Source organism: Falco biarmicus, chromosome 4 (genome assembly GCF_023638135.1).
Source record: "Falco biarmicus isolate bFalBia1 chromosome 4, bFalBia1.pri, whole genome shotgun sequence".
Classification (NCBI taxonomy): Eukaryota; Metazoa; Chordata; class Aves; order Falconiformes; family Falconidae; genus Falco; species Falco biarmicus.
Window position 1 is genome coordinate 47,875,486 of NC_079291.1, and position 16,183 is coordinate 47,891,668.

The 16,183-nt window shown below is 39.0% G+C and overlaps 1 protein-coding gene across 6 annotated transcripts in view; it reads left to right on the forward strand.

Annotated features, from left to right (window-relative positions):
- Nucleotides 1–16,183, forward strand: part of CCNY (cyclin Y) — a 129,345-nt gene that overhangs the window by 96,698 nt on the left and 16,464 nt on the right. For all 6 annotated transcript variants that reach the window (XM_056335894.1, XM_056335895.1, XM_056335898.1 and 3 more), the window contains 3 exons: nt 220–255; nt 4,093–4,150; nt 4,249–4,368. In XM_056335894.1, coding sequence (XP_056191869.1) covers nt 220–255; nt 4,093–4,150; nt 4,249–4,368 — 214 coding nt within the window. The remainder of the gene's footprint in view (nt 1–219; nt 256–4,092; nt 4,151–4,248; nt 4,369–16,183) is intronic.

Sequence of the window (16,183 nt, forward strand, 5' to 3'; positions counted from 1 at the left end):
TGAGTATTTTTGTAAGTTCCTTTGTTACTAGTGAAAAGGAGGTGCTTATAAAATTGTCTGTTTACAGCAGTTTTCTGGGTATCTAAGAGCAAACAGAAGAAAATAGCCTGTTGAGCATACTTTGTCACGCATTGTGTTAGGTTTTAAATTTACATGTTAATATGAAAAATAATATAATTTGACAGTCCTGAGATATTAACGTTGTATTTTTCTTTACAGTGTAGCTCTTGCAATATATTACCACATCAAAAACAGGTATGTGAATCAAATCTTGTACTGAAGATATCTCAGTTTTTTCATATAATCAAAACAAATGAACTGCCCAAACGCTAAAAATCCATGCTCTGTTTCTTTCAAAATGTTTTTGGGTGGTAGTTTTCTTATTTCCCATGCTAGAAATGAGAAACATATTCTTTTATATTTTTATATATATTATTTTGCTTAGAAAAATAAAAATTAGAGGGTTATGTACCATAAAAATCTGCAAGTACAGCTCAGCATTGAAAAACTGTGATGTTTCAGTGTTTGATTTTATGTGCATGGGTCACTTCTGCGTTGTTACATGTGTTGCAAAAAGAAATCTGAATTGGTCTTCCAGATTTATTTTTTTAGCTACGGTTTGTAAAGTTAGCTGTGTAAATCAGTGATCAGTTAATGTTAATGGATTTTGAAGTAAAAAACATTAATTATATGGTAAGAGTGACATTGAATAGATGTAATTCAAGATGCCTCCGAAACAGAGCAGCTCCTTGGTTTATCTCCTCTGGTGTAGTATGGTTTAGATCTCTGCTCAGTCAAGCTGATTGATATTGAGTAGAAAATAGTTTCTCTAAAAAGTAACTTAGTACATAAATTAGCTCTCCTCATGTTGAATTGGGGTTTTGTATCTTAAATTCCCTGTCCTCATGATATGTCACAGTATCATAAAATAATATATCCTGACATTTCTAAGGAGAGAGTGTATAAATACTTTTTTAAAAGACTTTTGTATCCATAGCGCTTCAAAGTGTCTTTTTAGAGAACTTGGCTTAGATCTTGATCTAACAAGCCACTTACTCGTTTTTAATTCTGGACTGTAAGGAGTCCAACTAGAACAAAAGGAATTACTTCTAAGTTTAAAGTTAAGCTGGTACATCATTTGAGACCACGTTTCAGGTCACTGGAACACATCATGCTTCTTGAAACAAGGCTGACATCTAAAGAGAAACCTTTAGAAGTGCACAAGGGCAGAAAGGCTTAGGGCTTGGTCCCTGCTGAAAGCACCTAGAAGACTTTCCAAGACGTCAGTAGGCCTTGGACTGAAACATGGCAATGTGCAAAGCAAAAGTTGGAGTGAATTCTTTTCACAAACTTTTAATCTTGTTTCCTAGGAAATGAGACATTGGTGATGATGCTTGGATTACTTGTTTATCCATCTGTGGTTCCTTTTTTCCCCCTTCCTTCCATTGTTCCTGGGTTAGTTTGCCTAACTAGTCAATTTTTACTACGCTTGACTAAATACTAGAGATCTCAAAGACAATCAGACTCTAAAGTTTGGTGGAAATAAGTTATTGTTAAATGCTCTGTTAAGTGTCATGCCAACTGAGTAAAAGGCTCAGGAGGATGGTGCACATTAGGAACTACAAAGGGTAAGAAACCGCAGAAAGAGCAGGAGGAATCCAGAGCCATTGCTTTGTGCCGATTCCCAAGGAGCTGATTTCTGTCTGCAGTACAATAATGCCCATTCGTGAGCCTACAGAACTTGGTGTCAATTTGACGTACAACTAGCAGATAGAGAGGTTAAACCTTTATAAAATAAAATAGTGTTCCATATCAGTGTCTTGAAAACAAATACATGCCAAATACTATCTGCTTGGGAAACTTGCTATCTGTCCTTTCGCTTCTGAGATGGAGAGGTGGCTTATTCCAGAAGAACTGGTGGCTGCTTCTCCCTCTGAAGCTGCCCGGGGCGTGGAGGTGTGTTGTCTATGTGCCCTGTGCTGCACTCAGGACAGATGGTCTCAGCACTGATGCTGGAGCAGGCTTGCGTGTGTCAATTAACAACTGTGAAATCACTGTTCTGTCTTCGGTTGTCTTTGATTTAGGAACAGAGGGACAATGTGATAACAGCATTCAGTTGTACTGGCTGCTGAAAGAGCAATAGCAAAATATACGTTCTCTTTCCTGCCATTACAGGCAAAAAGGAAGTTGTTGATGAATGTGGTAGATTTTGGTTCATTAGGGAGGCTGGGGAGTAAGAAACCACTGCAACTCTTATATCGACTCGGGGTTGATTTTGACAGAAAACGAGTCAAGCATCTGCTGCACAGGAGAAGAATTCTTTTCAGACAGTATTTAGTTGTTCCATTTTTTTCGTGCACAGTAGACTTAAAACTAAATTACTTCATAATATTCCAAACTCTCAGCAGTCCCAGTGTTTTGAGAAACAATACAAGAAATAGAATATTCCTTCATATGTTTCCCAGATTTCATTTGACTGTAACATTCTAATTAGTTCTCATTCCTTCTTCTCCCAGTGTCTCCTATCATTGTTACATTGATTGGCTTTCTGCAGCTTTTGTTGTGTTTAGCTATTCAGCAACGTGATGTGGTAAAAGACACATCTATCTTGGTTTTGGAGGAATGCATAAGTATTGGTGCATTTGCTAAATAAATAAACAAAATAATATAAACCCCAACAAACTAACTGTGAAAAACAATGCTTAGATCAACTAGCAGATGGTTCATTTTTAAAAGATAACAATGTGAATTTGTTCTAATGAAGATGAAAACCTATGAGCTTTTTTTTCTGTGTAATAGATTTTCTTTAGGGTATTCAAATGTGCCTTCATAGCATGCAGCAGCTACAGCATAAAGAAATAAAATAGGAGATTTTTGTTTTGTCTCTTCTCATTGTGAAGGGCCGCAGTTTACTGTAGCAAATCTCAGTGACTCCAGTGAAACTACTTCTGCATTAAGATACTAGCCTTTTTATGTAAGGGTAAAAGAGTCTGGCATAAAATCCTTCCTGATGAGGATTTTTCTATCTCAATTATCTCAATCTGGTTTTCTGTTTTAATTTAGGAACTCCTTTTTTTAACAAAAAAAACACCAAAAAACCCCGTCTATTTCCAGTGTTAGCAGGCTTTATAGCAGAAAAAATGTTGCCATCAGATGTTGAGGTTTGAATGTTGGCTGCTAATAAATACATTTTGTAGATATCAATCCACTGTAAAACTCACGTTTGCATGCTGTGAGTCACGTGCTGTGAGCAGAAAACACATTCGGTGGTTTTTCTCTGAAGAACTCTATGACCAAAGTACCAGAGATGCTATAAATAAAGATGGGATTGTAATAAGTAGGTCACATGGATGCATCTGTCCAGAAAGTGTCCATTTCTAACTGGTACTGTTATACCACTCACTTTTGTGTTCCTGCCAAGATTACACACAGGAGAAATCTTACATTGCATCCTGGATGTTCGGCTTGTGAAGCTGCATCAGCTTGCATGCCGATCTTGAGCAACAGGGGGACCTGAGAGAGAAATAGCAAATAAAACCAATGAATAGGAATGTTATTTTGTCTGATTTATTTTTGTATGTACTACTTTTTGCTTTCAGAAATCATTAGTAGAATAACTTTTTCCAAATAAATAAAAAGTAAGTCTGTATGAACTAAAGGGTAACTGTAAAAATAGTATTGCACATTTGTAAATGTTCACAATGTTGGCAATAAAGGAGGAGGAGGAGGAATGAAGAGATTGCAAGGATTGACCTGATGAAGTTAAAAGGAGAGTAAGCTGGGCTGATTTCGTTATGGTTTATAGGAGTACTGCTTAGGCTGTGAAGAAGCCTTACAGCAGAGAGCAGAAGAGCTATGTATCTTTGGCATTGAAAGCTTTTTTTTTATTACTTTGTAACATGGATTTCATATTACATGTGAACCTTATGGCAGAACAGGTCCAACTTCAATTTGAAAATCACATCTCTGCAGTGTTTCTGAGCACCCCACAGCATGAGGAGTATCGGAATTTTAATGATACGCTAGTGTGTATGAGAGCTGCGTGCTGTTGTGTTCAGATAATGACACTACTTTGGTTTTAATACTTTTTAGGGACACAGACGGAAGAATGCTCTTAGATATTTTTGATGAAAACCTTCATCCCCTTTCGGTAAGTACATCTGCCTCTTCTTCCCTTTCATGTGAACTGTCTGTCTTTGTCTGCTTCGTTTTGTTTCAGTCACATATTTGGAAGTATTTCTTCCTTAGAAATCCGAAGTGCCACCAGACTATGACAAACATGACCCGGAGCAGAAACAGATTTACCGCTTTGTTCGGACGTTGTTCAGTGCTGCTCAACTGACTGCTGAATGTGCCATTGTCACCCTGGTGAGTGTCTGAGCGATGACATCAACCATCTGATAGACCCAGTTTTGTTCTCAAAGGCTGGGTTTGTATGATTTAATAAATCTAGGTGTTACCAGGGATTTCTTTCTCACCACGGAGACCAAGGAAATTTCTTGATGGGAAGAGATACCACAGTTCATTTTCTTGGGGAGATTAGGTGATGGAAGAAGAGATTGGGTGACGTGCAACACAAAAGCTGGGGTTACATCTTGCCCTCACAAAGTGATAATGTTACAGGCCACTAAGGTGAGTGATAGAAAATGCAGATGGCATAAGTGGTCTGAACAGGAGGGAATGTTAAAAGCAGAAAGGCTTCCACTTTTGGGGGGTTTGCTCTGTATCATTGTAGCTCCCAGCAGAGACTCGGGAACAGCTGTAGGTAATTTGATAGCACTAATAAGGATTGACGGGCACATGAAGGATTCAGTGAATGACTGGGACACATTAGTGATGGCTCTTTTTTTACTTGGCCTGTACTTGTCTTTCAGGACCACATCATAGGATTGAACAATTGTACTCAAGGCTGACGTTTAGCTACTTTAAAAATAGCATGACACGAAAGAAGGCTCAGATTTTCAGTTGGTGTGGGTCAGCATAACAGTGTGGATTAAAGGAGCTAAAGTGAGCTCCGCCAGCTGAGAATGTCTTAATTTTCCTGAAATTTGTATCCTGCCAGCTCTGACAAGCCTCTTCAGCTTTCAGACACAATTTTGCCCGTGTTCTTGACTTGGAGATTTTAAAAGAACAAAATGGGTTTTTTTACCGCTACAGCATGTGGTTTCATAACCACTTTGTTATGCACTTCAGATAGAAGGAGGGGAAATTGGAGAAGGTGGATTTTGAAGCCCGGACCTACTCATTTCCTCTGTTAATCTCTCTCCCTTGGCTTCTAAGATTAGTTGGCAGGCTTTTCTCCTTCAGACAGTCAGAATTAATCGTACTAGCCAGTACAGAACAGGAATATGAGAGAAATAGGGCAAGAAACACCCTGCAGTGCTCCACCCTTACATTTTGAAGTATTGCTCTACCTAATTATTTGACCCAACCATTACTACTTTTCTAAAATGACATTTTGTCTCTCTCTTATGCATAATTGCACTAAGTACTTGTCCTTCTCCCTTTTCGTCCTAAGTGTTTTCTGCTGGAGGCAAGATATGTTGTGTGGTCAGTATGTTCTTCTATAATGTAATTAATCCACTGTCAAGTACAGTGGAACCTTCTTGCAGTTATTTGTTGTTTGGTCTTAGGTTATTTGATCAATGAGGGCAATATTTAGTAGAAAGGAAGAGGGCTCTTTTTATTAACAATATCTTCCTGTTAACTGCTGTGCATGGAAAGTTCTTCCCCACGAATAGTTAACCCAGGCATATATTTCAGTATCTTTCATTTGTAACTGCTTCCTTGCCTCTGCTGGTTCATACGTGGTTTCCCCGCAAGTAACTTCTGGTGTGATCTGCAATGAAGTATAAATGTTTTTAACTCATTTGTTGTATTGCAGAGGCCATTTCCATAGTTGTTAGTGCTTGAAAACTTAGCTGGCTTGGTTTTTTTACCCAGCACAATGGTAACAGATAAGCTGTTTTATAGCTTAGTTCTCAAAGCAGTCATGCAGATGTTTGTGGATAGGTTTGGTGCAAGTGATCAGCATTACTGTTCTGCTGTTCTTGCCCATGTTTTCAGCACCTACCTGACCCCTCTTCCCAGAAGGTTTCAGTTTTTAAATAAATAGTGGATTACAAGTATAAAATTTTTCTACTGCTGTTCTCAGTTTCCTCTCTACTTCTAAGTCCTATTTCTTTATTTGTTAGTGTCATCAGAAGGGGCCCCAGAGACAGATTGTGGTGTTTCTGAAACATTCAAATGTGGAAATGAATCTGTTAAAAAGCAATCAACCCTTCCCCCCTCCCCACACTCCTGAAATCTTAATAGTGTTGATATTGCTATTTATGAACCTTCCAAGTGCTTTCGATTTTGATACCCCGTCTGGGGAAGAAGAGAGCAGCGTTCCCTGCTGGAGCTTATGTTTTCCTATAGTCTATCGGGCCATCCGTCAGAGAGCAATCTGATAGCCCTGTCTGTCACTTACTCCTGGTGGGATGGTTGCCAGAAGGCAGGAAGTCCATCTGTGGAGATCACAGTGCATTTTGAACAAGATGCTACAACTATACCTTTCTTTCGCTCGCCCTCATTATTTTAAAATAGTCCTAACCGCTGCTTTTTACTGCCCAACTTATTACCACAGTTTAAGGTGTGTAGTTGAATGCACTCGCTGTTTGTCTTTTTACATGTCATTAGCCAGCTAGAAGCAGCAGTTACAGTTGGTTATATAGCAGTCTGTGTGTTCAGCACAGGAGCTGAGTAAATGTGAAACTTCAGACTGTTAGATAAGCTAGTCTCCAGCAAAAAGCCGGCATTGTGTTGCTTCAAGCACTTAATTAAAACATTTCAATTAAAGCCTCCACTATTACAGCAAAACCAATTTATAATTAAACAAAAAAAATTTAATCTTCACACAGCCTCCAGAGCTGCCAAGAGATTTCCCATACTGATAGGTGAAAAATTAAAATCTCAGGTTGAAACAATTAAATACTAATTCACATTATTTATTTATAAAATAATACCATAAGAATAGAATTAGTTTTAAGAATTGTGTTCTGATTTAAAGTCTTGTAGATAATGTTTTTTGGCCCAGTGAATAGCTGAACTGTATTCAGTGACCTGACTTTGTGAGAAAAATAATGTACAGGTGCTTCTTCGTCGACCCAGAGTATTCCCACCCTTGCTAAAACTGGGAAGTGCCTGTCTCATTTACATGTCTCCTCAAATACAGGGGTGGCAAGTTGTAATTACGTTCATCTACTGATTGAATAGCAATTAAAAACGTGAACAGGGGTATTATCCATACCAATAAGAAAACAATACAGTGTTTGCATATCGTGAAAATTAAATACTTATGCTTTGTTCTTTTGTTCTGTAAAAACAATCCTATTAACTAGACCTGAAGAGGAGACTGGTCCACGTTTTCTGCTTTGCCTTGGTATGACTTTCTGAGGGTTTTTTGCAAATAGTCTAAATCTATGGCTCCTGATACACTTCTGTGTCCTTAGTAGCTTCAGAGGATAACTTTTGCATCTGCAAATAGGCAAAGGTGCTAGGTCTGTATGCTGTAGACTGATCAGATACCGTGATATGTAAATACGTGCAGTACGTGAGCTGAATGATTTCTGTGAAGTTGAGAGGAGCATGCTTTTGAAGTATGTTGCAAAGTTCATACTGTGACTGAGAGGATTTGATACTGAGAAATTTGAAATTTGAAGTTCGTAAGAATAAATTCTGCTTATGAAAAATAGGGTTTTAATTAAATCCAGCCAGATGTTCCTGAGTTCTTATTGTACTGTTCAGTCGCATTTTCAGCAGCTAGGACTAGGTAGAGAGAGAATTTTGAACTGTGTTGTGAAAATTACACTGTTTGAGGAAAATTTTGTTTTCTGTGTTTGTGGAGGAAAGGAGAAAGCTTTTATCTGAGTTTCTTTCGCTGAGATGTTTTTACTTTTACATGGTGATAAAATACCTTTTCTTTTCCTATTTCAATTGAAGTACCAAAAATCTGATACTTTAAAAGAAAACAAAAACAGGAAAGTGATTAGAGTCCGTGGAGACACTTGATCTGCAGCCAGAGGTCTCTTTCAGCTGGCCCAGAATGAATACCAACCCTCGTGCATCTAAGAGAAGATGCAGATTCCTCTGAAGACCTTAGAGTCCAATGCAAAATACTGTTTATTGCCTGGTTTGACGTTGTCATTCTCCAACCAGCGACTGTAAGGGATCATGAGAGCGGTTGGGTGAGCAAAGCAAAGCGTTGGAAGCTGGGCTCCACCTTGTGTAAGAAACCCATGGGGAAAGTTGTGTGTATCCAGTATTGTTGGTGTCCACCTTTGTCCTGGGCTTCAAGCATTCCCTGGGAGGTGGCCGAAGCCCACCACTTTGCCACATCTGAAGAAGGTCTCCAGGCACAGAGAGAAGGTCTCTCCACCTGTGCCGTGGACCCTGAGCCCCTTGGCAGCTGGCCATGTGTCAGGGTATGCTCCAGAGAAGACCGAGAGGACCAGGGGCTTCATACTTGTGTTCCAAGCACTGGTGGGCGCAGAAAACTCAGATTCTGGTCCCTGGTTTTACGGCTGTTCTCATCTTTTGACTACAGTGTAACATGCAACACATGAATGATTATCAGTTAATACTTAAATGTCTGTTTAGTCAAGCCTTGCTTTAGGCCTGCTAAGCCTACACTTCATAAAAACAGAACGTTCAAGCTGGAGATTGCGAGGGAATTTTTTTTTAAATCCTCAAGAGAAGAGAACGTTCAGTTACAGAATAAGTGTCTGTTTTCTGATGCATCTCTAAAGGTTTCTGTGTAGGCAAGGAATGAATACTGATCCTGGTTTTAGACTGGAAAGTCAATGTTGCCTAGTAGTTTGAGAGCATTTTATTTGTATTGTACAACTGCGTCTTAAAATGAGTGAATCGGGGGGTAAACCTGGAGATGGGTGACTTTTCTCTCAGTTCCATTAGTGTTTCCTATAAATATCTGCAGTGGTACTTCGCAGTTGTTCACATTTTCAGAGTTTTGTGACTCTCTTATTCTTTTTCAACATTTGGTCTCAAAAATAAAAATTGGATGAATTTGCAGGGACCACGATGATGTGATGTCCTTTTCCACCGAACGGATGGCACCAGACTTCTGTGGAACATTTTAAATACCCAGCTGGGCAACTGCAAAGCACAGTTATTTCTGGAGAGTTGTGGTAGGGAACTGGCTGTTTGCTTAGAACAGCACATATGGCAATTTAGTGATTGGATGTGAGCAGTAATTTGGCTATATGGCACCCACTACCAATTATATTTTTTTCTGTACAAGTATCTTCTTAGGTTCAAGGCATTGTGGCACACACTGAAGTTTTCTCATTAAAGAGGGAGGACTGTGTATTTCTTCATGATGTCTTGGGATGGAAACTGTCTCTGTTAGTTATTCTGTGCTCCTGCAGCTTGTGTGGGTTAGCTAGTGGATACATACGGAGTTTAAATGGGAGAGGCTGGGAATGAGGTTATTGCAAATACACGTTCATTTGCACATTTTCAGTTATGGTAACTAAAATACTGAGACCATAGTCTCCTTCCTGTCAGTGTAAATCCGGTGAGAAATAATTAAAGCCACTAGCGTTTTATTGGTAAAATAGAGACAGAATTTGACATAAAGCAATATAAAAGCAGCATAAGAAAAGATGTTTTCCTGTTGCTGCTGCCTCAAAATTCAGAAGTATTCTAGAAATGTCAGTGACATACCTTGGTGATTGCCCATTTCTTTAGTGTGCTGAGATTTACTGAAACTCCACTTAGCCTCCTTGGAGGCAGTGCACAGCTTCTGACCTCTCCATGTTGCACCACAGGAAACTCTAGTACTTCAGACAGATATAATTACAGAATAATTTAGGTTGGAAGGGACCTCTGGAGTTCACATCTGGTCTGGCCTCTTCTAAAAGCATGACCAGCTGGATCAGGCTTATTAGGGCCTGACCAGTTGAGTTCTGAATTTCTCCAAGGATGGAAATTTCATAACTTTCACAGAAAACCTGCTCCACTGTTTTAGGGAAGCCTAAAAAACTTACTACCATATTTTGGATGCTTAGACTGCATTGGAAGTTAATGTTGAACAAGGTTCAGAATGAAGTAAGAAAGAGAAACAAAACTTCTGTAAGACTCCACAGCAAGATTTTGATAAAATTTTAGTATTCCTTTGGATTATGAAATATTGAATGAAATTATTTGATGCTTTCATATTTGGTATATATCCTCCTGAAGGGGTGGGAGTGAGTGGGGGAGGAAATAAACCTTCTCCAATGTTTTAACCTTTCTTTCTACTTGAGATTATTATATAATATACAAAGTATGCTGTAATGTCCCCTGAGATGGAAAAAAATGAGATCCTGTTTCATACTAATTAAAACTGAACTCGTAAATACTATCTTCAGTTTTCAATTTCTTCAAAGGGATTCATGTTCTGTTGATGGGGATGTTGTGTAACCAACACTCTGCTATCCAGGATCATGGGGAGCGGGACATCTAGATAACTGGGACAACACTGGTTACTATCAGACACTTGGAAAATCTAGGATGGATGCACCCAACTGCAAATAATCATACCGGGGTTTAGTTCTGGCTCAGCAGTGGCTCTGCTCAAGCAGCGCTGCTGGAGCTTGGATGCTGTTGCTGATCCTGTTAGTTTGTGCCATGTAGCCGTTCTGTGTCTGGATAAAAAGGGCCCCCCAGGACTAGCGGTGATAATGGATGGCTAAATGTTTCTCTACCGTGCTATTGCAAGTCCAAGTCCTGGGAGTTAACATCAGAGGCATGTAAACTAAGTCAGCATGGAGTCAGTTTGGGTCTGGCAGATTTATGAGCTCAAGATACATGCTGAAACGAATTGGTTCTGGACCTGAAATGGCATTGGAAGCCATTTAACTACATTCCTGTGGTGCTGCGTTTAAGTTAATGGACCTCTCCAGAGTTCATTGAACTCGAAGCAAATTTGGGATTATCTATACCCACAGAGTGGTAGTTTTGTTTAATTAATAGAATTAAATTCTTCTTAAGTCAGGTAAATGAATTCTTAACAAAAGCAGATCACCCAATTGGTTTCACTTATGATTAAATAATAATTTGCTGATATTCCAAGTGTAAAGGTCAATTGTTGCAAAATCTTGGTGTGAATCTGTGGGAAGTGATGGAAAATAATAATCCAGTATTGCTCTTCTGAAATCTTAATTCTGTGCAGTGTATCCTCTGATGTGTACTCAGGTTATTAAAATGTTGCCCATGAGGTGCAAGTGTTGTCCATGAAAGCTTGTTAGACTGACAGTCATGTAAAACCGTGTGGTTCATTCACAAGCACAGTAGACTAACAATGGAGGTATCAGACTCTGAGGTATTGTTTGTAAGTAAAAATGTATTGATGGACCAATGTCCATTGGTATTTTCCAGATCAGAATTGCATTTCCTTTTCAGCTAGGAATTATGTTAGAAATTAGTTTTGAAGATTGTAGTGTTGTTGGTATTAACACTGAGTTATACTTGTTCTTTGCAAGGTGTGAAAAATTCAGAATGTTACGTTTGACTGAAGCCACTGAGTGTTTCTGCTAATGTCACATCAGTTACTTTCATCTTTTATTTAAATAGTCTTGTTATCATTCTGTGAAAAATCTATAAACATAACAGTCATAGAATTAAGTGGGTCAATGATACGTGTGATGAAGATGGCTCTTGGAAGCTATTGAAGTGGTTGAGGAGAACAAGGTGTATTAAGGCAGAATAAATCTCTTGTCCTTTTGGGATTCGACTTCTGGATGTTTAATAGAGAAGTGCGCAAAAGTTTTGCCACAAAAGCTTGCTTTCAGAAGAGGCGCTGCAAAGGATATATTAAATTGTAAACAAGTAATATTGAGATAACAGCTTCAATTTGTTTTAAGCTTTAATTTCATTTTTAAGCATGGGTACAGCTGCTAAAAGTGGGTGATGGCAAATCATGGCATTTATTTTAACTTATGTCTTCTAGATACTAAAATCTTATTAGATCTGGTTCTATAAAGGAACACCTGCTGAAATAATCCAGAGGAGATGAGGTTTTCAGACTTGTTTAAAAAATAAAAATAAAATAAAAGGCTTGTCACATTTTCTTCTGCATTTTTTGGACTTTTGATGTATAAGTAAATTTCTTACATCATTCGGGGATACAAGTTACAATATTCTTTTCTATGCTGAGCTTTTAACATTCAGCTTTATTATATGACTTTACAGGAGCTAGTCCTGAAGAAAATGCAGAAAGTGTTTTGCTTTTGAAAATTAAGCCAGTGAAATTCATTACAACACACAATTATACTGAACCGCATAGTGTACACAGAATCCCAAGTTTGTTTGATACAAACCCCATATTTAAGAAGAAGATGACCCCTGTACTTAAATACACTGTTCAATGTATAGACATAATTGCATACAAATGGCATTTCCATATGTCACACTTAGACAGAGGGTCAACATTTTCAGTGATTTTTTTTTTTTTTTTTTTTTTTTTTTTTTTTTTTAAATGAGGTGGAGCATGCCTGCCCCTGTGTGTGGGAAGACTTGCTCGCTTTTGCCAGCAAAAGCAGGTGCTGTTCTCCCACCAGCCACGAGTTTGTTTGGGATGAGTAGCGTAGTGACTAACCACGCACCAGCCTTCCTCTTCAAACAGGCTGAGAGCCACCTGGCCCTTCTCCAACAGTCTGCACCGATTCAGCACATCTTTGCAGCAGCCAGAAGCATCCCCCTGCAGTAGTGTAGGCTGCCAAGTGTGTGGCAGACTCTACCTCTCCTTTTTACTCTGATGTCTCATCAAAGTCAAAATCTTGGTGTCTGGGCCTAGTATACTGAAATGCTCTGAGATGGAAACAGTGCTCAAGAGCTCCATTTGTTAGCGATAATGAACTTTCTCACATTTGCATAGGAGACAGGGCTCGCTTGGCTGTGTGTATACTGCTCTACATCAGTACGGCGAGAGCTCCAGTACGTACCAGCCTTTTCTCTGTAGAGTCACCTTGTTCTCTCCAAACTGGAGCTAGGGAGAACTAGAATGAAGACTCTGTGCAACTGAGTGAGCTTGGTTGAAAGTTGAAGAACTACACCAATGTGACAGTAGGTGTATCTTTGGGATATTCCCACATTAGCCGAGGACCTCAATACACTTTTACAAATGTTTGGTGCAGGAAGAAGTCTTGTTCTTTTTCTGGCTTCTTTTAGTTGAACACACACACTTAAAACCCAAGACTGAGTCAGGGAGGACACTGCAAGTGAACAAAACATAATGCTGTCTTTTAAAGCATTTTCAAGAAAGGAGCCAAAAACCTCTCTCCTTGCGAGGTATTTATCATTTCCAGTTTCTTTGGATGATGATACAGAGCCTCCAGCAAACAGTATGTCTGGAGTTAAGCCCAAGTTATCACCAAGGACTCAAGAGTGATTATTCATATCCCTCAACATACTACTAGAAGATGCTCAAATATGGTAACAAAGGTGGTATAAGAATAGTCTCTTATCAAGCTCCTATTTATTTGAGAAACTAGCTTTAAAAATTCTTTGCTGGTGGGAAGGTAGTAGCAAGTGTTTGCTCCCTTTTTACTTCGGTGTGTAAGGTCATCTGCCATCCAGAGGGACCTTGACAGGCTTGAGTGGTGGGCACATGTGAGCCTCATGAAGTTCGACAAGGCCAAGTGCAAGGTCCAATGTCCTGCACCTGGGACGGGGCAATCCCAAGCACAAATACGAGCTGGATGGAGAATGGATTGAGAGCAGCCCTGAGGAGGACTTGGGGATGTTGGTTGATGAGAAGCTCAACATGACCCCGCAATGTGCCCTTGCAGCCCAAAAAGCCAACCGTATCCTGGGGTGCATCAAAAGAAGTGTGACCAGCTGGTTGAGGGAGGTGATTCTCCCTCTCCACTCTGCTCTCATGAGACCCCGCGTGGAGTACTGCATTCAGCTCTGGGGTCCCCAGCATAAAAACGACATGGACCTGTTGGAGCGAGTCCAGAGCAGGGCCATGAAGATGATCAGGGGGCTGGAGCACCTCTCCCATGAAGACAGGCTGAGAGAGTTGGGGTTGTTCAGCCTGGAGAAGAGAAGGCTCCGGGGAGACCTTATAGCACCTTCCAGTACCTAAAGGGGCCTGCAAGAAAGCTGGAGAGGGACTTTTTACAAGGGCATGTAGTGACAGGACAAGGGCGGAAACTGAGAAAGGGTAGATGTTAGATTAGATTTTAGGAAGAAATTCTTCACTGTGAGGGTGGTGAGGCACTGGCACAGGTTGCCCAGAGAAGCTGTGGCTGCCCCATCCCTGGCAGTGTCCAAGGCCAGGCTGGATGGGGCTTTGAGCAACCTGGGCTGGTGGGAGGTGTCCTTGCCCATGGCCGGGGGGTTGGAACTAGGTGATCTTTACCATTCTGTGATTGTCTGATTCTCTGATCTGTTATAAATTATTCTCCTTCATGTCCTTCCTTACAATATAATTCTTATTTGTTCTTATCGTTTACTTTTTCCTATCTAAATGCCTTTGAATTTGAGCCCAGAACAAAATCCTTACTTGTTTTTTTTCTACCACCACTTTTTTTTTTCTTTCTCTTTCTAAGCTGGAGCTGTACCTAAGAAAGGATGTTATTTTCTGATTTTTGTATGCTTTATGTATCTGTTCAATATTACTAAAGCTGCTTGTGGGAAGTTGAAATTTAAGAGGTTTGCATTGACAATAAAGGGTTAAATTCAGCACTGATGTGAAGCAAATTAAGTTAATCTCCTAATTTAAGAGTGGAATGATACTATGGTTTCCATACACTTTCTGCTTACAAAGCTCCCTGCATTAGTATGGTGTATTGCTTTAAAAGAAGTCTTTTGCTTCCTAGGGACAATTCCAGGGAATGCTGTTTGTTCGTAATTTAAGGAGCAGTTTAGCTTGCTAAGTTAAACACATTTTTTTCTGTGGTATAGTATGTAAGGGGTTTGTTTACACAGGCTGCCTGGAAAGCAAAAGGCGGCCTTTTAAACGGAATGGTCAGGTAGTGCAGCCTCTGGTGAGATCCTTGTGCCACCATTTTACTAAGCTTTGTGTTTCTGTGGTCTCCCAATACCAAATTTTATACACCAAAATTTTTTCAGAGTGATGCTTTAACTGAAAAGTCAAACTGTTTTTAAATAATGAGCTTGACATATAATTTGGAATTTTTGATTTTGTGCTTAAATAGCGTTTTGCCTTCCTTATGAAGGGAAATAAATCTTTGAACAATTAGTGATATTGTGTTTTACAGTATTATAGGATAATGTTATGGTTTTCTTCAGCTTTAGAATGGCAGGCGGGGCAAACTGTAACTAAAGAAGAAGTGGTGTATTCGGGAGTCTGGCATCTGGCCTTTTGAAAAAATGAGCTTTAGTTTTATGATACCTTGCTACTTAAATGTTTCTAATTTTTTAAGGAACAAAACTTAAAAGCAACAGTTCCATCTGTGAGGTTTTATGCTGTAAATATTCTGATTTTGTAGCTGAGTATAACTTTGTTTTCATAGATTTTTGAATGTTTATTATGCTTGTCTTTTTGTGCCTAGTGATGTAGCTTGAGTTCAACAAAGTGTCATAAACAAGGTTAAGGTTAATGCCTCATTAACACAGAAAAATAGAGAACCTTTTGGGAAGTGAGAACACCAGAGGTCTTTTACTGATACTTTTTTTTTATTTGACCAGTCTGTAGTATCCAATATACTGTAACTATTCAGACTTTTTGAATATTCTGTGATTTCAAAAATTTGTTGAAACTATTTTGGCATTAGTAGTATCAGTGAAATCACGATTTTCAAATAAGATTTCTGTACATCTGCTATTTTGTATGTACACTCCTTTTACGTTAGTAGTTGTGACTTGTTTAAAGTTAGTCCAGTATTTTTTGAAGGTACAGATACCCCAAAACTTAGGATAAATCTTTTCTAAATGTTTTGTGGGTTTTAGTAATTACCTATAAATCATTCATAATTCATCTTAAAAATGTTTTAAATTGGTAAGTACAAAACATTATTTTAAAACAATGTTTTCAGTTTTCTTAGCAGCCCTGTATTTCTTCTGTTAGAGCAGAAGCAAATTTCCTTCAGTGTCTATAGAAGAATAGGTTAAGGTATTTAAAATTTAAAACAAAATGCTGGCCCTTCAGAATCTCAAGCAGTATTCTGTTTTT